We start from the raw sequence: 27,516 nt of genomic DNA on the forward strand, positions 1-27,516 counted from the left end.
GTAACTATGAAATCAAGAGATAGGACAGTATGATGTGACATGATCAGATAAAAAGCTCTTTTTTTTTTAAAGGAACATAAGTACATTAAAGGGAAAAAGAAGTGTTTTCCTTGTTTATTTTTATTACAGGTTATTTTCACAATGTGCTTATATGTTTAGACTTTGGCAATTAAAGAAGATAATATCTAAATCTGAATTATTCACTTTCAGGATAAAGGCTTCATGAACAGAGGAAAATCTCTCTCTACAATTATTAGTAAAACAAGCATGAAATGAAAATGCAGAAAAACAAAGAACCCAATACTTCAAAATGTAGCTACCTCCTGTAAATCTTTTCCTCCAAATTATTCTTTAATGTCTGGGGTTATAGGTAAAAGTAAGTGGTGGAAAACTATTTTTTTGATCATCCTGTCATGGCTCATAATGGAATTCCAGAATTAGTTTCTGAGGACTGGAGGTGGGAATAGGCTAGCCGTGAGATCGACAAGACAAGCATAGAGGAAAGTCCCTTTTCTTTATCTAATTTGGGCCAACACTACTATCCTTACCTATCTCTGGATAGAGGCAGCAAAGAAGAAAAAGAAGAGTTAAAACGGGTGTTACTGACTGTCTTTCTCTATGCTTAGAGCTGTAGTAAACATACTTTCACTCCGGTGAAAAGAAGAATAATTAATTCTGCTTTTTTTAGGTAAATGGGTTTATTCCCATGTAAGCTGGGACTTCTCAGATTCAGGATCTAGCTGAATTGCTTGTCATTCATCTGTGCATGAATTTTACAAGATGGCAAAAGTCACTTTTTAAAAACTTTCTTGAGTCTACTACCATAGTCCTAAATGACCCTAAATATACTGACTTTACTTTTCACTTAATTGTTATCTTTATTTTACTAATTAACCTTTTTTTAAAAAGATTATTCCAATGGAAGTAAAAAAGTGGCAACTGACATGAGATATATCTGAAATTATTTTATAATAAATAAATAAAATGAACATATAGTACTATAAAAACAATCTTCTCAAGCCATCTACTTTTCTTGCTTTTTAATACTCAATTCAATCAATGAGAAAGTATAACATATAGTATTTTCAAATAGTCTTTTTATGGTCTTATTTGGTAATTAAGCATTTTTTGTTATGGGTGTCAAATAGAAAATTTTGGTCTCTATCCACCTACTCCACATTTATCCTTTCAACTATGAAACAAAACACATAGATGAAATCTTTCTACCAGAACCTAAATAATGCCAATAGTCTAAACAGATTACAGAGAGGACTAGGTTATAGAAACTGGACTGAAAAAGCAGCTTCATGAAACCTGATATATATCACTAGTTATAAATACAGCTTTCATTCAGATTTAATTGGAAATCTGATCTGTTTTTCCATAAGTAATCACAGTGCTCATCTCTGAATGAGAAATAAAAGGCCTATAAAAGGGATCCTGGAGGGGGCTCCCCGGTGGTGCAGTACTGTGAAGCTGTCTGCAGCCTTTGCAGCGCGGGTTCAATTCCTGACACAGCAGACCTCTCCTGTCTCTCCCACTGCTCCCCTCAGCAGAGTTTTGTGTCTCTCTGCCTGTTCTGCTCCCCGCCTGGCTCTGGTGAATTCTCTCACCCTCCTGCGCTTCTGACCTGTACCCCAGTTCTTCTATAAAATAAATAAATAAATCTTTAAAAAAAAAAAATGGATCCTGGCGATCTTGTAATTGCAAAGAAACAAGCACAAGTAACCCAATTTCTTTGGGAAGAGTTACACTCATCAAACAAAAAGTGGTTGATGCCAAGTCTGTATATCTTACCCGAGAGTCATGAAAACTCACCTTTAAGAAATTCTACGAAAGCACAACTCTTGACACTTGTTATATATACCTAAATACATATGAGGTGGCAAAATCTTAAAAAAAACAATTATTTTAATTGTTGGTAGTATCTCATTGTTTCCTCTCCAAAGAAAAGTTATGTGTATTGGTTCAAAACATTCTGTTAACATAAAAATTTAAATCATAAATATCTAAATGATATCACTAGAACCCCTTAGACTACAAAGGTCCAAGGTTAATCTGGCAAATCTTGAAAATTCTGAATTCCTTAATTTTTTTTAATCCCCCCTCCAATCCCCACTTCCACTAGTAGGCTTTCTTCAAATAAATTTTTAAAAGCCTGCCAATAGACCTGTGTGAAGCCAAACAGATACAGTCCACTTTTTCAGAACCTTCAGTAAATGCTAAATCAAGGATGTTTGTTTCTGATCACCAAGAACAATTTCCTCTTGTGAGTCTATTAGGCTGTTCTGAATTTGTAATTTCCTTGAAGCACTGTCACTTTTAATAGGTATGTGTCTTGCTAGAATATGCTCACTTCATTCTGACAGTGACAGAAAGCTCACTAATGAAGTAGTTTGACCAGTTTCTTTCTAAAAGTCTGAAGAAAGGAAAAACTGCATTTAAAAGACTGCATATTATACATAATGTAGTTCACTAAGTAATAAATTCAAGAATTGTCATTTTGCTTTGATAGTTCTGAAAACCACTACTGATAAAGGAGCTTTACACGTTTGCTTTGCCCTTTCATCTTCATTTACCTGTCAGGATGAATAGAAGAGAGCACAAAGACAAGGAGAATGACATCCAGGATCCCATCTGGAAAAGGGTAGGGTGAGCCATCATCACAAATGTCGTGAATGAAGGCACAGCACTGGGCTGCTCGGTAGGATGAGTGTGACTGTCATGATAAAGGAATAAAAAGAAAAAAAAGTAGTTAGCAAACTTCTTGTATTTTTCTTAAAATAAAAAGATCACACATTTTACTTCTCCCAATTGCCTTTACTCTGTAAATCTAAATGCACTTTATTTCTAATTCTATTCTGTTAGTTTGTTTTAAGATGCCATAAAAATTAAGTCTAAATTTTAGAGTTGATAGCAAATATTCTTTCCAATCTCTCTTTAATTATGAAAGTGGAGTTAAGACAAGATTTGAGCCAGTAAGCAGCATGTTATTTCAGAGGTTCTCAGATGGTCCCTCAGCCCTCTCCCTCTGTTTGTTCCATGCCTCCACAGGCTGAAAAGATAAATATCCTGTACTACACAGTCAACACTAGATAAAGGTGATGGTTACAAAACTCTGTAAAAATAACTAAAAACAACTCAATTGTACACTTTAAAATGGTCAAATTTATGGTATGTGAACTGTGTATGTACATCAACAAAGCAGTTGTTTTAAAAATTCATTAGACTATACAGTCACACACATAAAATTTGCCTACAAAAACAATACTAGGGACATATATACCAAAATATTAACATTGACTCACCTTAGAACCCTAGGAAGTGTGATTATTAGGTGATTTTTATCTTTTCCTATATAGCTTTTCAGAAAAAGAAAATGTCTATTTTAGAAAAAGTCTAAATGACTGTTTCCTTACATACTAACACATTTCATATTTGCAACCATGCCTTCTCAGACGTTTTTCTTCCCAAATTTTAAATTAATCAGGGTCGACTATGTGCTAGGCTTCGTGTAAGGCTTTAGGACATAAACATAAATATCACCTTGTGTGAGCTATTTGCTTTTCTAGATGTACTTACTAGTCCCTCAACTCTATTTTAAATTTGAGATGACTTATATTGTTTTAGGATAGTATCTTAGGCATTAGTTGAAAATGAGAGTTCTAGCAATTATAAAAGTCAGTTAAAAGTGGTCACAGATTAAGATTTGATACAGAAACATTTCCCAAAAAATCACTTCAACAGCAAATAAACTATAATTTTGCAAATAAATTACATGACTCTCTTTAAAGAAAATATAAGGCATACCTTGACTAGTTCCACAGCTCTAGAAGCAAAATCACAACAATAAAGAAAGGACTCTGGAGTATCTCTATGAAAATGAAAGAAATATTTAAACCTAAAGTACAGAAACGAAGAAAAGAAACTGGAGGTTTGAAGTGATTAATAATTATTTCTTTTATAAAATTTTAGATGATATTTGGCTTGGCCTTTCTTTTTTAATACTGTTCTCTATAGTAGTGCATGGGTGTCTTCATGTTGCTTCTGAACCAGCATTGTCTCAAACATTTAATATTAATTACATTTCAAATTCCTGCTTTGGCTTAGGGGTCTCTGTTCTTTGGGCGTATCTGCCTTTATCACGTTATACTCTGAACACGGGAAATCTCCAAGGCCATCATGCAATATTGCTCATTCTCTCTCTGGTCCTCTCCCTAGGCACTTTTTCTTCTCTGCCAGAATGGCCTGTAGCTCCTCTTAGCTTAGCCAAGTTCAATCTTTCCCCAAAGTTTCTCAGATCTTGTGTGCTTTGGTACTTCATTCCTCCTCCTGTGTGTGTATAACTTATTTGGCTCCTGGGCCCCTCACAGAGGCTCTGATGCCCCAATAGGATGCAAACACACACACACACACACACACACACATTACTTAGCAGCATGTAAATACAACTTCTAAAGAAGAATAAAAAACAATAATATATCAATTCTTATTTATTTATTCAAGTTACTCTAACACTTATTGAACTTTGTATGTGCCAAATATTAGAAAATTAAGTAGCAAATGAAATCACCTAATAAAATAATAAGAGTATGGATTATGGAGTCAAACAGACCTATGTTTAAATCCTGGATTTGCCACTAATTAACTCTGTGAATTTGACTTAACTTCTCGAAGAGTCAGTTGTGTTATTTACAAATAAACAAAATAAATAAAAAATACAAATAAATAAAATAGGTAATGTCAGGTGTCTTTTTTTTTTTTTTTTTGAGAAGGGGTATCCATATGAAAACCTCGACTAATTTTCATTGTTCTCCACTGAACCACAGCTCCTGTTTAGCTTTTTTCTGAAATTCAGAAACAATGGCTGGACCACAGTTACTCATGTACTGGTACATACTTTAAATTTTGTGGGCCAATATCCTTTCTGTCCTCGCTCTTACGCTAGTATCAAATAACGCTAGCATCATGTTGCTTAGTAGCATGTCCTTATCACAAAGAGATCACTATGTTATCAAACAGTAATTATAAGAATGGCCTGACTCATGGATTTTATAGTCTAGATGGGGATATGAACAGTTTTATACAAGTTTTATAGAAGTCTCTCTAGAAGGTTGGGGGTGGGGGCAAAGGGAAGAGGAAGCTCAATACTCTATGGTAAAAAACTATGGGTGCTTTGGTGGTGGGTGTGGTGCAGTGACATATATCTGAGGATGTGTTCATTTATTCCCCTAAATCATATACAGTGTTGTAAACCAACATTATTTTAATTAAAAAATAAAAAGAAGAAGAAGTGGTCTTCTGGAAAGGACAGGCATCCTAGAGTATAAATCTTAAGGATTTTGAAGAGGGGATGCATTGCTAAGTGAGGAGAAGAGGAAATGGAATTAGGGTTTACAAGTGGAAGTGACAAGCCAAGGATGAGAAGCAAAGTTGATTCACATAGCCCACAGTAGTATGTGACAGGATATGCATGTCTTGGAGGACACAATTAGAACTTCTAAATTTATTCAAGAAGCATCTGAATCAAGGAAAACTTTTATATAATATGCAATACAAGCACAAATATCCATTATACTTTAAAATGCTACTCATTGATAAATACTATGTTCACATGTAACTCATTCATTGTGTGGCACTAGGAAGCTGCACCAATTTAAGATCTGTCCAATAAAGTTAAAGTACCATGAATAGTATTATACAAAGTTAACCACAACTGAGTCAAAGTTAAAACTTGTACTACTTATGTTTTCTTCATCTGTCCCATATAAAAACAGTGCTTTACCACATCATATATGTCTATTGTTTCCTAGTCAAGCTATCTATTTGTGACTCCATAATTTGCTGATAGTTATGCCTATTTGCAATATTATTAATAAACACTCAGATGCACACAACATTATGTGATGTGATGGTTAAGGGCAAGGGCTCTGAAACCATAGTGCTTAAGTCTTCAGTTCTTTCTCTACTACTTAGTTGTTAGGACTAGTTGTTGTTACCTTGGAATAGTTACTTTATTTCTCTAACTCTGTTTCTTCATCTTTAGAAGAGAGATAAATATGTCATCCAAGGTGGTTGTGAATGATTAGATTCATATAGTCAAGTTTCTAGTGGGGTACTAAACTCAAAGCAAGCACCTGATAAGTACTGAGGCTATAATTATTATTATGCTTCTGCTATTGCTGTTATTACCATCATCATCAACATTATTAAAGGAAGATCTGTCTTTGCCTTCCAGAAACTTAAAAGCTTGAGAATTTAATATGGCTCGGTAAAAGCTTCCACATAACTAAAAACACTTTAATGAATCCTAGCACATCTAGTTCATTATGAAGTGTACACTCTACATTTGGGCAGTGGTTACTGAACACCCATAAGATACAAAACAGTTTAGCAGCAAAAGAAAACCATGTGCCATTTGCCATGTGTGCCACCAGGACAGCAGCATGACCTCTGAGACTGAATTCACTCTACATCAGCAGCCCACACTGAAGTCTTATGACCACCCAATGACTTTCCAGAGCTTTTCTGTAAAATCAGCTGACTGGCTTGGCCATTCTCCCAGCAAACAGGTGTAAATATCACTACTACCACCACAACACCAAGCACTATCTTGGCAGGGGGGTTAAGAATTAAATGATCCTTGGAGAGTGATATGGCCTCTCAATTCCAGAGATCTAATTATGATAAAATATTCTGAAAATGCAAAACATTAGTCCTATACTCTCCAAAAGTAATAAAACATAATTTCTTGGGGGGAGGGGAAGTCTAACCTTCTATTTGGAAGGCTAATTACTGACTGCCTTTTAAAGATGCATTAATCATCTGAGCTACAATGATTTCTAAAATATGGATATAAGGCAAAAAAAAAGACACTGTCCAGAAGAAAGTCAGAGAGTGGGGAGGCAAGAACTTTCCATTATTATTATTTGGAGAGAGGAAAGGGGAAAACCCAACTACTAATGGTAATCAGAAGATTGAAAGGAATTAGAACAAAAATTTTGGCAGCAGAGATATTAATCTGTCAACAAGTACTGAGTTTTTACTACCTATATTGCACTGTTAGGGTACCTGGAAAATCAGATTAGGGTAAAATATGCTCTCAAGGAATACATTGGAATAGACATAGTAGTTGGAGAGAAAAGATTTAAAGAAATGGTATGCTAAATAATACTTTCAGATGAATCATAAACTAACACAATCAACTGCCAATGTAGGAGATTTATATTTAAGTTCAGAGACCACTAGGGTGGAGGAACCTGCTATGTGCTATAAAAGAACAAGAGAATTTGACTCAGAAATTGTAAAAAAAGAAAAGAAAATTCATGAATACAAAAAGAGAAAGGGCATTCAGAACTGCAAATATATCAGCATCACTTCTGCCTTGTCACTTTAACCGGTAACTTGATATTGGGGACTTACTTACTATTTATTATGTTAGGCTCATAGACGTACTGAGTAAGTCCTAACTTTTTGGAGCTACACTATAAGTATTTAAAGATTAGGTGTCATGATGTTGACTGGATTAATAAATGTTGAACAGAGGTGGCAGTTATGTGGAAATCCACTATATTACTCTTCTTTCCAAACACTCTTACATGTTCAAATGAAAGGTTAAAAAAAATAGCATCACTAAATTAAAAAAAAATGCAAAGGGAAAAGGTTGAAAGGAATTAGAACAAAATTCTGTCAGGAGCCATGTTAGGATAATGGGTGATTTTCTCCCCATCATTTCCTCAAAAGGAAATGTCATGCAAAATACTCATGTTGATTTTACAATGGAAAAGTAATAACATGAAAGATATTGTGTAAACTTAAAAAAATAGTACTTCACAGATCAACTATAGGTAAAAGGTGTTGGAAAAGTTTTGTAAGGTGTATCTCTTTATTATGGAGACACTAAACCATTTAGATGGGGTGGTGAATAGGAAAGGCAGGTGAGAAGAACATCTCTATTCCTATTATCTACTTCTGCTTTCTGAGTCCTAGGGTTAGTAGCTGTTACCTCCAAACAACTTCAAGTTCTAGAGACAATCACTGACATATGGAGGTTTACATAGTGTGATGACAAAATAAAATGAGGGTTAAAGTGTAAGCTTTAAATTCAATTCACTGTGTGTAAAATGACACCTGTGTATCTTGGAGAAGCAAATAAATCTCTGAAAGTTTAGCAATTCACAGCTTAGTGCAGGATCAAATCTCTTGCTCTTTTCTCATTCTGTCATCCACAAGACAAAAGCTTAAAAAATTATTTCAAACAATGGTGTACAAATACTATATTCAGAGTAATTCCTAGTTCACATGAAATTAGACACTGAGAATAAGGTATTTCTTTTGAAATTTGCTTTAGTCATTGTTTACATGGGAACAAGAACACTACTGGTAAATACATACAACAAATATTTTCCAGAATTTCTCAACATCCTTACATATGTAAAATTTTGTAGGAGAAAAAGTCTAAAACTCACTGCAAAGTGTTCAGAATTGGAAAAACACTATTTCCAGCACCACAGCCAACCTAAAACCAAAAGAACAAAGAAATATCATGAAAATAAGATTGAGTTTTCCTCCCCAACGTCAGGTTTTTCATTAAAAAATTTTGGAAGAAATTTATTGGATCTCTGGGTACATGAGAATTTTTAAACTCAAAAGCAATGAAATAAATCGCAAGAGTAATATTGAGAAATTTGACTATAGAAACATTTGGAAGTTTTACACACCAAACCCCAAAATAAATGACATTAAGAAGTAACCAACACATTGTGAAAAAAAATCTGCAATAAATATGAAAAAGGGCAAAGCTCATTTAAAAAACATAAATAAGCAAAAGAAATAGAACACAAAAGAAGTACAAGTAAACCACTTGAAGAACAATGTGACCCATTTAATAATCAAAGAATTACATATTAAATCAAGGTACGATTTTTGTATACCAAAGCAGAAAGCATTAATTAAGAAAGAATACCTCAACCAATGAGGATATAATGAAATAGATACACACTACCATGAACTGGTATAAGTATAATTTCTTAGGCAGCAATTTGGCAATACATATTAAAACTTTGTATAAATTATGAACTAGCATATCTAAACCACTCTAATAAAAGATAATACGTTAAAGTCTGTACCCAGAGATGTTTGCTGCAGAAAACCTGAAAAAATGTTAATGCCCAGCAGCATAGAAATAGCTAAGTAAAATCATGGCATTGCACATAGTTAAGCATTTTAAAGCCACGAAAATGTTTATAGAAAACTTTTAAAGATAGGGGAAACTGCTTATGATAAACTGAAACAAAGCAAAATCCCAAAATATAAGCACACAGTATCACCCAATTACATAAAACAGTATAAACAAAAGAGAAAAATCAGTAAAATTTTAACAGTGGTTAAATCCCTTGTTTGTGGCATTGTAGATAATTTTATTTCTCTAAATTACTCTTTAGCAAATTTTCTGTAATCAATATATACTACTGGTATAATAAAGAAGTTCATTTAAAAAGAAGCAGCCAAAATCTACACCAGATTATAGCAAACCATATATCTCACTTATTTCTATTTCACATAAAAAGAAGTGATAACAGAGATAGAATTAACACCAAAACTTCATTGGTACTTAAAATTATCCCTGCAAGTTAGAAATTAATACAAATTTTAAAAATGTTAAAATCACAAATGTACAGATATGAGTTGATTACAGATATGAGTTCCTTAAATATTTTCTATGTACGAAAGTATAGCAAACATTTATATTTGATGATTTTTCCCAAAAAATATGGATCCCGGGCCTCCCCGGTGGCGCAGCGAGTTAAGCACTGCGCTGTGAAGCTTTTCGCAGCCTCTGCAGAGGGGGTTTGTTTCTCGGCTGCCAGGGAGAAACCCCCATGGTGTGGCAGACCTCTCTTGCCTTGCCCACTGATCCCCTCAGCAGTGTCTTCAGTCCGTCTGCCTGTTCTGCTACCTGCTCTGTCTCTAGTGAATTCTCTCACCATCCCACGCCTCTTGCATAAATAAATAAATCTTTAAAAAAATATATGGATCATTAATAATAGAATATGGAATGTGCATCTGAAAATTATTTACAAAAATATTAGCAAAGGGAGCATGATCATTACATAGTGAACATGAAGTCACTTTGATATAAAAGCACAAAATACTTAAAATAATATGTACCAAAATATTAATTACTGATCACCATCTTTAAGTAGTGATTGTTATTTTTTAACTGGTACTTTGCTCATTCTTTTTCAATAAACACACTTTGTTAACCAGAAGTAAATAAGTAAAAAAAAAATTAATCAATTGGGGCCTCCCTGGTGGCACAGGGGTTAAATCTCAGCACTGTCACACTATCACTGCTGCGGCCTGAGTTCAATCCCTGGCCAGGGAGCTAATCCAGCAGACCTCTCCTGCCTCACCAAGTTGCTCCCCTTGGTAGTGTATTTCAGTATATCTGCCTGTTCTGGTCCCCACTCTGTCTCTGGTGAATCCTGTCACCCACCCACTCCCGCACCTCTGGCCTACACCCCCGTATTTGTATGTATAAATAAGAAAAAATATGAGCCTCCCTGGTGGCACAAGGGTTAAAGACACAGTACTATCAAGCTATCACCAGCCACTGCACAGGTTCAATCCCTGGCCAGAGAGCTAACCCACATGGCGCAGCAGACCTCCCCTGTCTCACCAGCTGTTCCCCTCAACAGTGTATTTCAATCAGTCTGCCTTTTCCCCACTGGGGAATCCTCTTTACCACCCCCCTCCACCAGCTCTGGCCTATACCCCAATTCTTGGATGCATATATAAATAAATCTTTAAAAAAATAAAAGTTAATTAAAAAAATCAACTAATTAAAAAGTAAAATTATTTGCAACCCTTCTTTGCCCCTGTAGTACTGTACCTCTAGGATTCTGAAAGTGGCCATGCTGCCAGGAAATTCCATCTTCAGAGGTACTTTTCTGTGTTCTTTAGAGTCCAGGTTGAGAAAGTCTGATTCTGGTTTGCTTTGACTACCTGATGAACCAGAACTTTTCTTTCCAGACATAGTATGGCAGAGCATTCTTGAGAAACAATCTGTAGCATTGGTTTCAACATAATCCCATGATAATTCTCTTGCCTTCTCTTTAGTTTTTTGATCAGTTGGAAGAATTTCAGGAAATTCCCTCAATAACCAATTACGATCTTTGAAAAATTTATTCTTATGAATCTTGTAAAATGTGTCCCAGTATTTACTGGCTTCACTTTCATATTTAACTAAAATAAAGAGGAAAAAAGATTTATTTTACTATGAATTATATTTACTATTAGTTACTACCTTAGTAACTTAATCTATTTAATCATTAAATACTGTTAAATATTACATATATTATTTTTCATTTATAACAATTATATTTATTATTGAATAAGTTTATTATAATTTTATGTATTTGATATTTTTCATCTCTTAAAGATTGAAACTAGAGTATTAATTCTCAAAATATGACAATGGGTAGGATATGTAGTTTTATCCTTGAAAACCTCTTAATAGCTTGGCCAATGCATTTTTGTGAGGACTATAATCGCTACAAGCTATTTTCTGCAGTCTAATTTTGGGATCTTAATAATCACATTTTTACCAATAACCTGTAAAATTCTACTGACATAGGGAAAGGAAACCTCATTTTTTGCCTCTGAAGTGCAGTTTTAACAAGCATGCCAATGTAAATTGGTAATCAGATAAGAAATTGTGGAATTATAAATGATAAAATTCTAAAGCCAGAACAATATACTGAAACAATTCACTGCTTCCCCAATGAACCCTTCCCCCTGTTTTACATTTGAAAAAAAGGACAGCACAGAGAGATGAATCTACTCTTTCCATATCTAGGAGCCCTGTCACATTAGAACCAGGACCATGCTTCTGCCTACTGCAGGCTAGGGGCAATCCCATAGCTTTATTCACTCTCCTGCAACCTCCACAGGCATCTCTTCTTATTGATATCTTCTCTCCCGATATGACACCTTAGAGAGAATTTCTGAGGACTTTTTAAAAGAAATACACATTTTGTGAAGACATCCTTTAAAGTTTCCTGGGTTCCTGGGTCAGGGGCAGGTCAACAGTGTCAGAACTTCAGACAATTCTTAGCTTTCTGCTTCTTCCTTACTGTACCTAAAATAAATAATTTACTCACTCCCTCACTCATTCATTCAACATTTCTTGGATATTACCATGCATTAGGCCTAATTTCTGAGTTAAGATAATTTTGCCCAATGTAGACACATGACATCAATGCTTCAAATAATGAAAAAGATCTTCTATTTATACAGAATCATTTCCAAGATTTAGAATTACACGAAAAAGCAAAGTGTAGAACAGACACAATATTTTTTGGTTAAAAGAAAAAGAATACTGTGTATGCATATGCAAAAACACATTTGTATGCATATACACCTATTTACTTGTATATGTACAAAATACTTTGGTTGGAAAGACAATCACATAATTAGTAACACTGGTTGCCTCTAATGAGGGGAACTGAGTAGCTGGGCACTGGGGTTAGAGGGAAAATTTCTATTTGAATTTTAATCTATGTGAATGGATATCCAAATTTAGCTTAATTAAATTTATTCCCAAAATTAATTAAAACTAAAACAAATGGACTCATTTCTTTCATAATTTTAAAGAAGGCCTTGCCCTCAGAACAGCACTTGTCTGTGGTAAGGTTCATCTTTGATACAGAGCCTGGCCCTAAAGCCCTTGTAGTTTTCATTTTCATCTGTACGGCCTTGTACCATGATCTCCACCCATCTGGTCATAAGACTTCCTTCCCATCAAGGCTGGATTGTATCTGGCAATAGGACTGCAATACAGACATCTGTATTTAGGGTCTGAGATGGAAACAAACCAAATGCCAAAAAATAGATGACTCGATTAAGAAGATGCGGTATAGATATACAATGGAATACTATTCAGCAATCATAAAAGATAAACTCATGCCATTTGCAGCAATATGGATGGAGCTAGAAGGGATTATGCTCAGCAAAATAAGCCAGAAGGAAAAAGAAAAATATCAGATGATTTCATTTATAGGAGGAATATAGAGGAAACCAAATGAGGGATCAGGGAAAAATAATAATAAATTTAAAAAAACAAGCAGGCAACTATAAATTAGAGACATTCGACAAGGGAGGGGGAGGCAGAAGGATCAAAACAAGAGAGGGAAGAGCGGACTACAGCGATGGTGCACAGGTGAATTGGTGGTGGGAGTTTTATGGGGATTATACCTGAGAGGAGAAAGTATACATTGTACAAAAATGAACAATGATATAATATATATAGGTATATATAAATTTTTTTAAAAGTTCACAGTTTTAACCATACATTACACTGCCATCCTAACGCAAAATCAGTATCTGAAAATAATGTTTTTCTGATTTTGTACTTCTTTCTCAATATGAAGCATTGAGTTGAAAGTCAAACCTTAGTGATTTGTTTATAATCAGTATAAGTAACTTGTGAAGATAATGTTGATCATAATGAACCTTCATAGAAACAGAGCAGAAATAAAGAATTAATTAAATCCCATTCTTTGAATTATATAAAAAATAATCTATACATAATAATCAGGATATTACAATGAGCAATGAAACATAAAAAGTTCTTTTAGAGCAGATGGGTTTGTGGGATAGAAACAAAACAGAAATAGCACATACGCTGGGCTAGGGTTTAGGCTACCTGGGCCAGAACTTTTTATTTTCCTTTTAATGTTATACTTTCTTTCAACAGCATCTCCAGTCAAAGCTGGGAAATCCACAATATTCAGTAATGTGTGACAGCTTGGTATACCTCAGAGGGAGCTCAATCAAACTCAAATTTATGTTAGTTGTGAGACAAAGTAAACACCTTCAGTGTATGATTTAATTCCCTTACTGCAAGAGTATCTGTGATAACAGGGGATTAGGACTACTTTCTACCCACGAGTGAAATTTTAGTTTCAACGTGCTGTTAACTCATCTCAAATTCAGGTCAACAAATATTAAAGAACAGAGTATAGAGAAATATGCTGTTTTCATCTTATCCAACTCACCTTCTAAATAGGTATATTAATGATCAATTTTTCTTGGAGAAGCAATTTTTCCTTTCACTTTCTTAAGTCGCTGATTCAGAGTTAATTGCTCTATGCGAATGGCAGTAAAAGGGATGTGGTGATCTGTTTAACCACAGTCAGATAAAGCAAAGTCTCTCAATTATTCACTTATTAAATTCAATACTGCTGAGGAGATGAAAGAAAATGCCACACTAACTGTACTTAAATATTCAGAATTCACTCTGAATCACACTGAATATCACAACTAAGAAATTGAATTAAACCATTTATGTATCTGACATATATGATATGATTAATATGAATTATGAAAATTTATTCCAAGTTGCAATGTTAACAAAAAGCAATTTAAAGTTATTTTTGCACATCAATTACGCAAATACCTGAGCTCTCAAAGTTGAAAATTTCCACATGTCACTGATAAAGTTCATTGTCTAATAAAAGAAAACTCTTAAAGCTATGAAATGAAAAGTATATTTCTAAGAGCAGTGCATGAAATTTTAAAGAACCATAGCCAATTTATAAACAAGTACCCTAAATTTATCAGCTCATAAAACATCAGCTATTCCTTTTATCACATTATTCACTTATTAAATTCAATACTGCTGAGGAGATGAAAGAAAATGCCACACTTGAGACAACATGCTCAAGTGATAAGATAGTCACAAGGTAAGAGGGATTCTTTTACTATTTTGCTTGACATAGATAACTTACCCGAGGTAGGTAGTTATTTACAAGGATTTTTTTAAATTAATATTTTATTTTATATAATACTTACATCATTTTTCATTTTTGTACAATGTATACATTATCATTTTGGTTATAATCCCCATACAATTGCACCCCCCCTTATTTTGACCCTAGTCCTTCCTCTCACCTTCCCTCCCTCCAACCCCCATGGTGTGTCTCTGGTTTATACTTGCTTGTGGATTTTTATTTTTACTTTGTATTAATTAGTCTTTTTCCTGGTCCCTTATTTAGGTTTTCTAAATTCCTGCTATGAGTGAGACCATCCGGTATTTTCCTTTTTCTTTCTGAGGTTATTTCACTGAGCATGATCCCTTCTAGCTCCATCCATGTTGCTGCAAAGCTATATCAAATTAAAGAGCTTTTGCACAGCAAAAGAGACAATAACCAAAACAAAGAGAAACCCCACCGACTAGGAGAAAATTTTTGCACACAACACTAATGATAAAGGATTGATCACAAAAATGTACAAAGAGCTGATGAGACTCAACAAAAACAAAGAAAATAATCCAGTCAAAAAATGGGCAAAACTAAAAAGAAACTTCTCCAAAGAGGAAATGCAAATGGCCAACAAACATATGAAAAAATGTTCAACATCACTTGTAATCAGGGAAATGCAAATCAAAACTACAATGAGATACCATCTTGCACCAGTGAGAATGGCACATATTAAAAAAACTAGCAACAACAAATGTTGGCGAGGTTGTGGGGAAAAAGGAACTCTCCTGCATTGCTGGTGGGAGTGCAGACTGGTCCAACTATTATGGAGAGCTGTGTGGAGATCTCTCGACCTACTAAAGATAGAGCTTCCATATGATCCAGCAATTCCACTCCTAGGTATTTACCCAAATGACACAGAAACATTAATTCCAAAGGACACCTGCATCCCCATGTTTATAGCAGCACTATTTACAATAGCTAAGCTATGGAAACAACCTAAATGCCCAAAAATAGGTGACTGGATCAAGAAGACGTGGTACATATACACAATGGAATATTACTCAGCAATCAAAAAATAAATACAATGATATTTTAAAGTAACAATAGCAGCTGTTTTTGTTATTAGGCTTTAGGAGTCCATTATATTTGCTATATAGCCAGCTGCAATAAAACTCAAAAGCTGCCAAATGTATCTCTGTCATTTCTCCAAATTAACCTGCTTTTAAAAGAAAAGTGAGTAACAAGGGCCTCCCCTGGTGGCGCAGCAGTTGAGCACTGGGCTGCGAAGCTGCCCACAGCCTCTGCAGTGCCTGTTCAATCCCCTGCCACTGGCGAGGGTCCCACATGGCGCGCAGACCTCTCCTGCCATGCCCACTGCTCCCCTCAGCAGTCTATTTCATCAGTCTGTCTGTTCTGTTCCCCGCTCTGGCTCTAGTGAATTCTCTCACCCTCCCGTGCTTCTGTCTGTACCCAGTGCTTGTATAAATAAATAAATCTTTAAAAAAAAAAGAAAGAAAAAGAAAAGTGAGTAACAATATAATTTAAAATAAATTAATAAGAGTAACTGTGGAATTAAAAATCATTAATCTAGGCATCTACTGAAAGCAGTATTGCTAATGGAAATATGGATGTTATACGTTTTAATCATGGAAATGAAATATCAACCATCCCATAGCAAAAGATTGTAGTATTTGCAATGGGTAAGTTCTTATTTTTGGAATAGTGAGGCTGTTTCCTGACTTCAGTTCTCACCAACAGCTCAGACAATAGGTGAGAAATGGGAAATGGGAGTGACAGGAGAGACTACCACACACAAAGAGCGAAAGAAATGTTCGGGAGAGTTGGCCAGCATAGGAGAACGACCAGTATTTCCTCCCAATGGGATTGAAATAAGTGAGATAAGATCAGTAATGGTGCTTATGATCTCCAGAGGGAGTACTGTGTGATAGGAGAAAACTGGCTATTTCAAAAACAGGATCTTCTGGATAAGACGTACTGGTGTTTAACAGGCACTGGGGGAAGAACCGAGTTTCTTTGGGCTTTCACAAAATTTGGGAGTAGAGCTTTTAGATCTATTCCCTTTGACCAATACTCATCAGAGACATTAAATATTGAATCAGAAATGTCATCTATGGCTTCTTCCTTGTAGGTCAATGACCCTTGGCAGAGACTGGATTGATTGGTTGGGTAGGTACTTAACTCTCACTGTCATGTCCAGTCACTCAACATAGTTCCTCAGGCAAAGATTTCTTTCTTTTGTCAATCTCACAGTAGCCTTAGTCACTATTCTGCATACCTTGCTTCAGTGCGATCAAATAGTCACCCAAATAGTATTCCTTTCCTTGTAGCAATTCCCCAACATGTATGAAGTCCACCACACTAAGTAGTATTATGTGGGGGACCCAGCAGAAACCTTAACCACCATGAAGCATTTCAAAATGAAATCTTTTGTTCTGTGTCTCCATGGCAGCCAGAAAACAAGCTCCGAAAAAGACTGGACATGCTAATAAGCAAACCAAATGCTTCAAAGCAGTATCATCAGTCCTCTCCAGCCTGCTTTTCCTGCTTCTATAGAGAGAGGCCAGTCACCACCTTTCTATTTCAGTCACACTATGGTTCTGTGGGAACGGTCATTTTCCTTTACTGTGGTTTCCAGGGCCTGAAAATAACCTTCTCATTAGCTTCACTCAAGTTCATTGTTAACATAAATAGGCCAAAATAGGCAGCCACATACAGAGCATTTTAAGGGAACATTATCAGCACTGCTCCTCTATTTATGTTCTAAATAGAAATATTCAAAAGAGCATGACAAAAAGCCTTGGTTTTTTATATTATCAGGAAATATATAGTGGATAATTTTTAACTTCCTGGAAACAAATTAAGATGACTGATAACTTTTAATTCAGTTTAGGCTTGACTCTTTTTGTCATATCCAGGTGGCCACTAGCAGAAGCTTGAGTAATGTGGAAAATATGTCTGTGCAGCTGCTGGCAAAGAAGCAAAATTACACTTCCTAAGAAACAGTGTGACAGAGTTTCTGCAAAGGAATGCAATGTTGGCTGATTTGTAAGCAGAACTGCCACTGGTATGCACCCTCAAATCCAACCCCAACACTCCCTGGCCATAGCCCACTCTGGGACTGTATGGCTGACGCTAATAAAAATAGAATGATTCCATTGTGGATCAGGTGTGCTTCTTTTCTATCTGCTCTCCAGGACCCAGTCATGTTTAGGAAAAGAAAGGAGAACTAGCTCTAAAGGGATAGCAAGGAATGCCAGAGGATAAGAAAAGCTATCAAAGATGCCAGAAAATAATATAGGGCAGCATGCCCCCTTCACGGTTTATGCCAGCTAATGAGGGCTATCTCATTAGCTCAGTTTCCACAGCTATATTCACTTGAAACTTGAGACTCAATTGTACAATGAAGTCATTTAAAAAATAGTTAACTATAGGTAGGATTATAATTTTCACTGAGGTAGGCCTGCTCAGAGGACTGCAAACATTGTTTTCTGGGGAGTTTTAGAATAGCTTATCAATTTGGAAATAAAATTCTATCTCAAGGACTGACAAACACTTTCTATAAAGGGCCAAATAGTAAGTAATTTTGGGGGGCTAAATAGCTGCAACTATTCAGTTCTGCAGATATAGCTCAAATGCAGTAATGGACAATATGTAAACAAATGACTATGTCTGTGTTCCAATAATACTTTATTTATAAAAACAGGCAGTGGCTGGATTTGGCATGGCCATGGCTTGTTGATAATTGCCCTGTTTTACAGGTACACTGATATAGCTATCAGAATAATTAAGAAACGATGATCACCAGAACCAGGTTATTCTGGCAAAACTAATCTAGGGTATTGGAAGACACAGTAGTGGTTGTGCTTTGTGGGATCTGAGGGATTGAGGGAAATACTATATTTGAGATAGAGTGTGAATAAGATTCTGGGTTACTGGCAATATTCTGTTTTTGATGTGGGTGTTTGGAAAATTTATTGAGCTATTTGAGAATTCATTTACAAGTTGTGTAAATGCTACTACAATAAACTATTTCTTAATAACAAACAAAAATATAACCAAGCTGTTTTAAAGGACTAATCATTTTTTTTAAAAAATTAGAAAACCCCATGTAGAGTATAGGGGTTGGGCAAAATACTTGTGGGTTCCCCCCTATGCAGTGAGAATGACATAGTGTGCTCTAAAACATAAAATTTAGAGAGGGGGCGGAGCAACATGGCGGCGAGGAGACGCTGCGAGTAAGATCTCCCATTAAAAAAAGTTAATAGGGAGGAAAAGCGGCAGGTCCCAGTGAGAACTGGGACACGGAAGATAAACGGACGACTCCAGCAAACTGCCCGAAGAAGAAAGTTGCCATAAAAGAGGACGAGAAGGGAGGGAAGCGCAGAACCCTGCTCCCCTCCCCCGCCCACAGAGGCGGCACTCTCCGACCGGCAGAGACGAGGGAAACAACAAACCAAAACGCCCAACAAGAAAAACGGACGCAGCAAGTGGGACTGTGAGTGGAAAGGAACTATTTCGGCCACCACACCCCGTGAACGGGAGCTGAGGCGAACCCTGCAGGATCCACCGCGGAGGTGAGCTCCACGCGCCATTAAAGAGAGCCCCGCCCACCAGGAGGAGACCAGCACCAGCACACAGCCCCGGCCGCCCGGTAAGCTTGCGAGAAAGCGGCGCTCGGATTGCAGCTGCCCAGGGCCCTGCGCCTGCGACCTAGGCTTGCGGGGAGACGGCGGAGGCCCTCCCTGAGTGAGCAGGAACAAGGTGCCCAGGCAGGGGAGCGGGATTCAAAAGGCGCCATTCCCGCGCCACTGATCTGGGCTACAGCCTGCGTCCTGGAACTGAGGGCTTTGGAACTGAGACCCGGGCGGAGGCCCTCCCTGAGTGAGCAGGAACAAGGCGCCCAGGCAGGGGAGCGGGATTCAAAAGGCGCCATTCCCGCGCCACTGATCTGGGCTACAGCCCGCGTCCTGGAACTGAGGGCTTTGGAACTGAGACCCGGGGCACGAAATTAGGGGCGTGGGTTCCCCACGACGGTGGGGCACAAGGCAGACACAGCACCCCAAAGCCGTTGAGGTGTACCCTACCATCCCCGCTCTGCTCCCTGTCCCACGGGGTGGAAAATCAGCTCCCCAAGGGCTCTAGGAGAGATCTCTGGTGCCACCTAGCGACTTGACCCCAGCACAGGCTACTGAAGGAGCTAGTGGCCAGCTGGGGAGTTAGCCCACACCGGGCCCCTTCTGAACAAGTAGTCTGAGCCCACAGGGAGAGCGAGCACCCACAGCCGGGCCAGACCAGGCGCGCAGAAGAGTGTGCCTGAGACCAGAAGCGCAGGGAGTGTGTCCCACATCACCATTTTAGAACAGGGACATTTCTTCAGTAAAGACTACCTGCAGAAGGCTTCCCCAGGAGCCAGAGGTGAGCGGGGGAAGTTCGCCCACGCCAGACCCCCTCTGGCCTGCAGTCCAAGCCCAGAGGGGAGCAGGAACCCACCGCCGGGGCAGACCAGGCGCACAGGGGAGTGTGTCCCCACATCGGCATTTTAGAACAGGGACCTTTCTCCAGTAAAGGCTGCTTGAAACTGACAGATGACTCCTGGAAGAACCAGAGGGGAACAGAGAAGCCCACCCAAGATGCCGGCAAGTCCCAACAACACAGTGTCCCAACGCATACGGCAAATTAGAAAACAGACAGTAGGGAGGAGAAGAACCACACGCAACCTAGCAACTCTCCAGAGAAAAAGCACACCACAAAAAGAAAGCCAGCCCCCAGATTGCAACGACAATAACTTGGAAGAATTTCTGAGCCTTCCAGAAAGAGAATTTAAAATTGCCGTGATTAAAAAACTGACAGAAGTCATAAAGGAAAACAATGATAAGGGAAAAATAATCAACGATCAGAAGAATGCAATTGAGTCCCTAGAGAGGGAAAACAATGGTCAGAAGAAAGAAATTGAGTCCCTAAAGAGGGAAGTAAAAGAAATGCAGGAGATCAAAGAATTAATGGAAGAACTAAAGAATTCTGGGAAAAGCAATGAAAGCAGAATAGATGAAATGGAAGAACGAATAAGTAATCTTGAAGACACAGAAATAAAAAGAACCAAAACAGAGAAGGAAAGAGAAGTACGAAGGAAAAAGAACGAAGAAAGACTTCGGGAACTATCTGACTCCATGAGGAAAGGAAATATAAGAGTTATAGGAATACCAGAAGGAGAGGAGAGAGATGTAGGAACAGAGAAAATATTCAAAGAGATAATTGAAGAGAACTTCCCAAATGTGAAGAAGGAGCTGAAAATTGATATACAAGAAGCAAGAAGAACACCAAACTTCCACGACGAAAGGAAAAATACAGCAAGACACATAATAGTAAAGCTCCCAAGAATCCAGGACAAGGAAAAAATAATGAAGCTGGCAAGAGGGAAGAAACAGATAACATTCAAAGGAAAACCAATCAGGCTGACATCAGACTTCTCCGAAGAAACACTACGGGCAAGGAGAGAGTGGAGGGACATAGTCAACAGACTCCAAGAAAACAGATGCCAACCAAGAATACTCAATCCCGCAAAGCTCTCCTTCCTCTTTGAAGAAAGAATATGGACCTTCCCAGACAAACAGAAACTCCAGAATTTCATTGCAACTAAACCCCCACTCCAAAAAATACTACAAGGAGTCCTAAAGCCAGAACCTCAGAGCGACGAATAACAATGAAAGAAGGCCAAAAAAAAAAAAAGTTATTAAAAGAATAAATAAATAAAATCAAAGGAAAGACAAACACAATGGCAAATACAGATGTTAACATATCAATATTAACTCTAAATGTAAATGGACTAAACTCTTCAATAAAAAGACACAGAGTTGCAGCCTGGATTAAGAAACAAAACCCAACCTTTTGCTGTCTCCAGGAAACACATTTAGCTACAAAAGATAAAAATAGGCTCAAAGTCAAAGGATGGAAAACAATCCTACAAGCAAATGGGCCAAAAAAGAAAGCAGGAACAGCTATACTTATATCAGATAAAACAGATTTCAAACTCAAAAAGATAAAAAGAGACCCCAATGGTCACTACATTATGATCAAGGGGACAATACTTCAAGAAGAAATAACACTCATTAACATATACTCACCAAACGAAGGAGCACCAAAATATATCAGACAACTGTTGTCCTCTCTGAAAACAGACATCAGAGAAAACACATACGTAGTGGGAGACTTCAACACACCACTATCAACAATGGATAGATCAACAAGACAAAAAATAAGTAAAGAAACCAAAGCTCTAAATAAAGACCTAGAGCAATTGGGCTTAACAGACATCTATAGAACACTAAACCCCAAAAAAACGGAGTACACATTTTTCTCAAGCGCACACGGATCATTCTCCAGGATCGATCACATACTGGGGCACAAGACAAACATCAACAGATACACCAAGATTGAAATCATATCAACCATCTTTTCTGACCATGAAGGCATCAAACTAGAAATAAACCATAAAAAGAAGGCAAGGAACTTTCCTACCTCATGGAGATTAAAAACCACACTACTGGAAGACCATTGGACTAATGAGGAGATCAAAGAAGAAATTAAAAAATTTTTTGAATTGAACGACAAGGAGGACACCAATATCCTAAATGTATGGGATGCAGCAAAAGCAGTAATAAGAGGAAAATATATAGCAATAGAAGCTCACATCAAGAAACAAGAAAGAACGCAAAGAAACAACCTAATCTCGAAGCTCAAAGATCTAGAAAAAGAACAACAAGAAAACCCCAAAACCAGTAGAAGAAAAGAAATAATAAAAACCAAAGCAGAAATAAATGAAATTGAAACTAAAAAAACAATCCAAAAGATCAATGAAACCAAGAGCTGGTTCTTTGAAAAAATCAATAAAATAGACAAACCCCTAGCCAGGCTCACAAAGGAAAAAAGGGAGAAAGCACAAATAAACAGGATCATCAATGAAAGAGGAGAAATCACAACGGACACAGCAGAAATAAAAAGAATAATCAGTAACTACTATGAACAGTTATATGGAAACAAGTTTAACAATCTAGAGGAGATGGACAAATTCCTACAACTCTACAATCACCCAAAGCTAGATAAAGAAGAAATAGAACACCTAAACAGACCAATTACAATTAGCGAAATTGAAATGGTAATCAAAAACCTCCCCAAAAACAAAAGCCCAGGACCTGATGGATTTACAAATGAATTCTACCAAACATTCAGAGACGAATTAGTGCCTATTCTTCACAAACTCTTCCAAAAAATTGAGAAGGAAGGGACAATACCAAACACGTTCTATGAAGCCAACATTACACTAATACCAAAACCGAACAAGGACAACACAAAAAAGGAAAACTACAGGCCAATCTCCCTAATGAACACTGATGCAAAAATCCTCAATAAAATTTTAGCTATCAGAATCCAACAATGTATCCATAAGATAATTCACCACGACCAAGTTGGATTCATTCCAGGGGCACAAGGATGGTTTAACATCCGAAAATCAATCAACGTTATCCAACACATCAACAAAAAGAAATATAAAAACCATATGATAATATCAATAGATGCTGAGAAAGCTTTCGACAAAGTGCAACACCCATTCATGATAAAAGCCCTTGAAGTTCTTGGGATACAAGGAACATACCTCAACATCATAAAGGCCATCTATGACAAGCCAACAGCCAGTATCATTCTCAATGGTGAAAAGCTGAAAGCAATTCCATTAAGATCTGGAACAAGACAAGGATGTCCACTCTCACCATTGCTTTTCAATATAATACTGGAAGTCCTAGCCAGGGCAATAAGACAAGAGAAAGACATCCAAGGAATCCAAATAGGAAAAGAAGAAGTCAAACTATCACTATTTGCAGACGATATGATATTATACATAGAGAACCCCAAAAACTCCACAGAAAAGCTAATTCAACTCATCAATCAGTTCAGTAAAGTGGCAGGATACAAAATCAACACGCAAAAGTCAGTAGCCTTCCTATACACAAACAATAAATCTGAAGAAGAAGAAATCAAAAAGACCATCCCTTTTGTTATTGAAACAAAAAAAATCAAATATTTGGGAATAAATCTAACAAAAGAGGTAAAGGACCTATACAAAGAAAACTATAAAACACTGTTAAAAGAAATAGAAGAAGACACAAAGAAATGGAGAGACATCCCCTGCTCATGGATTGGAAGAATAAACATTATTAAAATGGCCATCCTTCCAAAAGCAATATACAGATTCAATGCTATTCCAATCAAAATTTCAATGTCATTCTTCAAAGAAATAGAACAATTATTGATGAAATTCATATGGAATCACAAAAAACCCCGAATAGCCAAAGCTCTCCTGAAAAAAAAAGAAGGGAATGGAGGCATCAGACTCCCAGACTTCAAACTATACTACAAAGCCATAATCATCAAAACTGCATGGTATTGGAACAAGAACAGACATACAGACCAATGGAATCGAATAGAAAATCCAGAAATAAACCCACAGATTTATGGTCAACTAATCTTTGACAAAGGAGCAAAGACTATGCATTGGAGCAAAGAAAGTTTGTTCAATAAATGGTGCTGGGAAAACTGGGTCGCTACATGCAAAAGAATGAAGCTTGACCACCACCTCACACCATACACAAAAATCAACTCAAAATGGATTAAAGAACTAGACATAAGACCTGAAACCATAAAATATATAGAAGGAAATATAGGCAAAACACTACGTGATTTGCACATCAAAGACATCTTTACAGACACATCACCCAAAGCAGTGATAGTGAAGGCAAAGATAAACAGCTGGGACTATATCAAATTAAAGAGCTTTTGCACAGCAAAAGAGACAATAACAAAAACAAAGAGAAACCCCACCAACTGGGAGAACATTTTTGCACCCAACACTAATGATAAAGGACTGATCACAAAAATCTGCAAAGAGCTGATGAGACTCAACAACAACAAAGAAAATAATCCAGTCAAAAAATGGGCAGAAGAGCTTAAAAGAAACTTCTCTGAAGAGGAAATGCAAATGGCCAACAGGCATATGAAAAAATGTTCAACATCACTTGTCATCAGGGAAATGCAAATCAAAACTACCATGAGATACCATCTTACACCAGTGAGAATGGCACATATTAAAAAAACTAGCAACAACAAATGTTGGCGAGGGTGTGGAGAAAAAGGAACTCTTCTGCACTGTTGGTGGGAGTGCAAACTGGTCCAACCACTGTGGAAAGCTGTGTGGAGATTTCTGGACCTACTAAACATAGAGCTTCCATATGACCCAGCAATTCCACTCCTAGGTATGTACCCAAAGGACACAGAAACATCAATTCCAAAGAACACCTGCACCCCTATGTTTATAGCAGCACTGTTTACAATAGCTAAGCTTTGGAAACAACCCAAATGCCCAAAAATAGATGACTGGATCAAGAAGATGTGGTACATATATACCATGGAATATTACTCAGCATTCAAAAAAGATAAACACATGCAATTTGCTGCAACATGGATGGCGCTGGAAGGGATCATGCTCAGCGAAATAAGCCAAAAAGAAAAAGAAAAATACCGGATGGTCTCACTCATAGCAGGAATCTAGAAAACTTAAATAATGGACCAGGAAAATGAATAACTATAAGAAAGTGAAAATCAAAATCAACAAAAAACTATGAACCAGAGACACTTTTAGGGGGGCGGGGGCGGGAGGGGAGGGATTGGGGTCAGAATGGGGGGCTGCAATTGTATGGGGAATATAACAATAAAATTTATAAAAAAAAAAAAAAAATAAAAAAATAAAAATATATAAAAAAATAAATTTCTAATTATTTTAAAACAGGAAAAAAAAAAATAAAACATAAAATTTACCATCTTAACCACTTTAAGTGTATAGTCTAATAGTATTAAGTATATTCATAATATTGTGAAATGCCCAGATGTCCAGGGCTTTTTCATCTTGCAAATCTGAAACTATAATCAATAAACAACAATTCTGTGTTTTCTCACCTCCCAGTCCCTGCAACCACTGCTCTACTTTCTGTTTCTATGAACCTGTTTACTTTAGATACTTCATATAAGCGGGATCATATAATATTTGCCTTCATTTGGCTGATTTAATTCAGTTAGCATAAAGTGCTCAAAGTTCATCCTGGTTAGAGAACCACTGTAGGTATATGTCATATTTACTGATCCATTTATCTGTCAATGAATATCTGGTGTGATTCCACCTACTGCCTATTCTGAACAGTGTTGTAAGAATATGGGTGTGCAAATATCTCTTCAAGACTGTTTTCAATTCTTTTGGCTATATATCCAAATAGGATTGTTAGATAATATGGTTGTTCCATTGTTAGTTTTTTGAGAACTTCCATCCTGTTTTCCATAGAGGCTATATCATTTTACAAGTCTACCATTTCTCCACCTCCTCACCAATTCTTGCTATTTTCTTATTTTGTGATAGTTGGATAGGCCAATTTTTTTAGAAGTCATTTTTGAAGCTTGGCAAAGTCTTATCTAAATTAAACTCTAAACATAAAAATATCCAAGAAAAATAACTTAACTTTATGTTTGAAACTTTGTGTTTATCCTAAAAGACCAGCAATATTTTGATATGATCTCACCATGCACAAATATATGTGCACAAATATATGACTGTACAGCAAGAAAGAAATTTTAAAGTTATGTTTTCATGTCTTGTTTGAAATACCACCTGTGTATATTTCCCAGAAAAGGCAGTAATATGAGTACCAAAAGAGAAGGTATAGGGTGAATATGTAATTTATTTCATTAATTTTGATTCTACTGCACTGGAATAACTGGGAATTCTTCCAAATAGAACATGTGCATTGATACAGGTAGAAACTAAAGCTCTCCAAAAACAATGGAACAATCAGGAGAAAAAGAGACTGACGCCTGAACTGAAATCAGTAGATGGTAAGACAAAAGTTGGACTCTGAGACTACCACATAGTGCCTACCTTGTTCTTCCAAAAGGACTCTTACAGCTGAGTTTTCCATTACTTTTTTTCTGGCAGCTGCTTCATCTTCTTTTGACCACTTCATATGATCCCTATCAAAAAATAAAAATAAAAATATTGTACAACATGCTTTATGATTAAAGAAGAAAAAGGGCCACAAGTACACAACTTTCATTCTAGACTAGTCAAAGACAAATGATACAAATTAATTCCATATCAAATGATTATTTTGTGTTAGATGTTCCTTCTGATAATGCTGGTCCAATCCTGAAACTCCAAATCTTGGAACTCCTACCATTCTCTTGCTTGAATCTGGTTATACTGTGTAAGCTGCACCCACCTTTTGGAAATAACTGCTGAATAATATCCCAGGAGCACTGAAGATGCATGATTATCTGGGTGCTGGCATGGCTTGCTGTGTTTACTCTAAGGCGAAATTTATTTTTCTTTTTATTAACTTATGAACACAATATTCTTTGATAACTTTTTTTAAAGATTTATTTATGTTATGCATACAAGAACTGGGGTACAGGCCAGAGGTGTGGGGTGTGAGAGGATTCACCAGAGACAGAGTGGGGAACAGAACAGGCAGACTGACTGAAATACACTGCTGAGGGGAGCACTATATACTAAATATAACCTCCTGGGTGAGACAGGAGAGGTCTGCTGCGCCATGTAGGTAGCTCCCTAGATGGCCAGGGATCAAACGCCTGCTGTAGAGGCTGCAGATAGCTTCATAGTGCTGTGCTTAACCCC

The 27,516-nt window shown here is 36.8% G+C and overlaps 1 protein-coding gene across 1 annotated transcript in view; it reads right to left on the reverse strand.

The window, feature by feature from the left end:
• Positions 1–2,575: 2,575 nt before the first annotated feature.
• The window catches only part of METTL8 (methyltransferase 8, tRNA N3-cytidine), a gene marked incomplete at both ends in the record, with an annotated part of 37,259 nt that continues 12,318 nt past the window's right edge, over positions 2,576–27,516 (reverse strand). Inside the window, 5 exons of the mRNA XM_084239765.1 lie at positions 2,576–2,719; positions 3,811–3,874; positions 8,469–8,518; positions 10,895–11,247; positions 26,761–26,852. Of these exons, the coding sequence (XP_084095891.1) occupies positions 2,576–2,719; positions 3,811–3,874; positions 8,469–8,518; positions 10,895–11,247; positions 26,761–26,852 (703 nt within the window). The remainder of the gene's footprint in view (positions 2,720–3,810; positions 3,875–8,468; positions 8,519–10,894; positions 11,248–26,760; positions 26,853–27,516) is intronic.

The sequence above is a fragment of the Talpa europaea genome (assembly GCF_964194135.1).
Source record: "Talpa europaea genome assembly, chromosome: 1".
In the NCBI taxonomy this organism is placed as follows: Eukaryota; Metazoa; Chordata; class Mammalia; order Eulipotyphla; family Talpidae; genus Talpa; species Talpa europaea.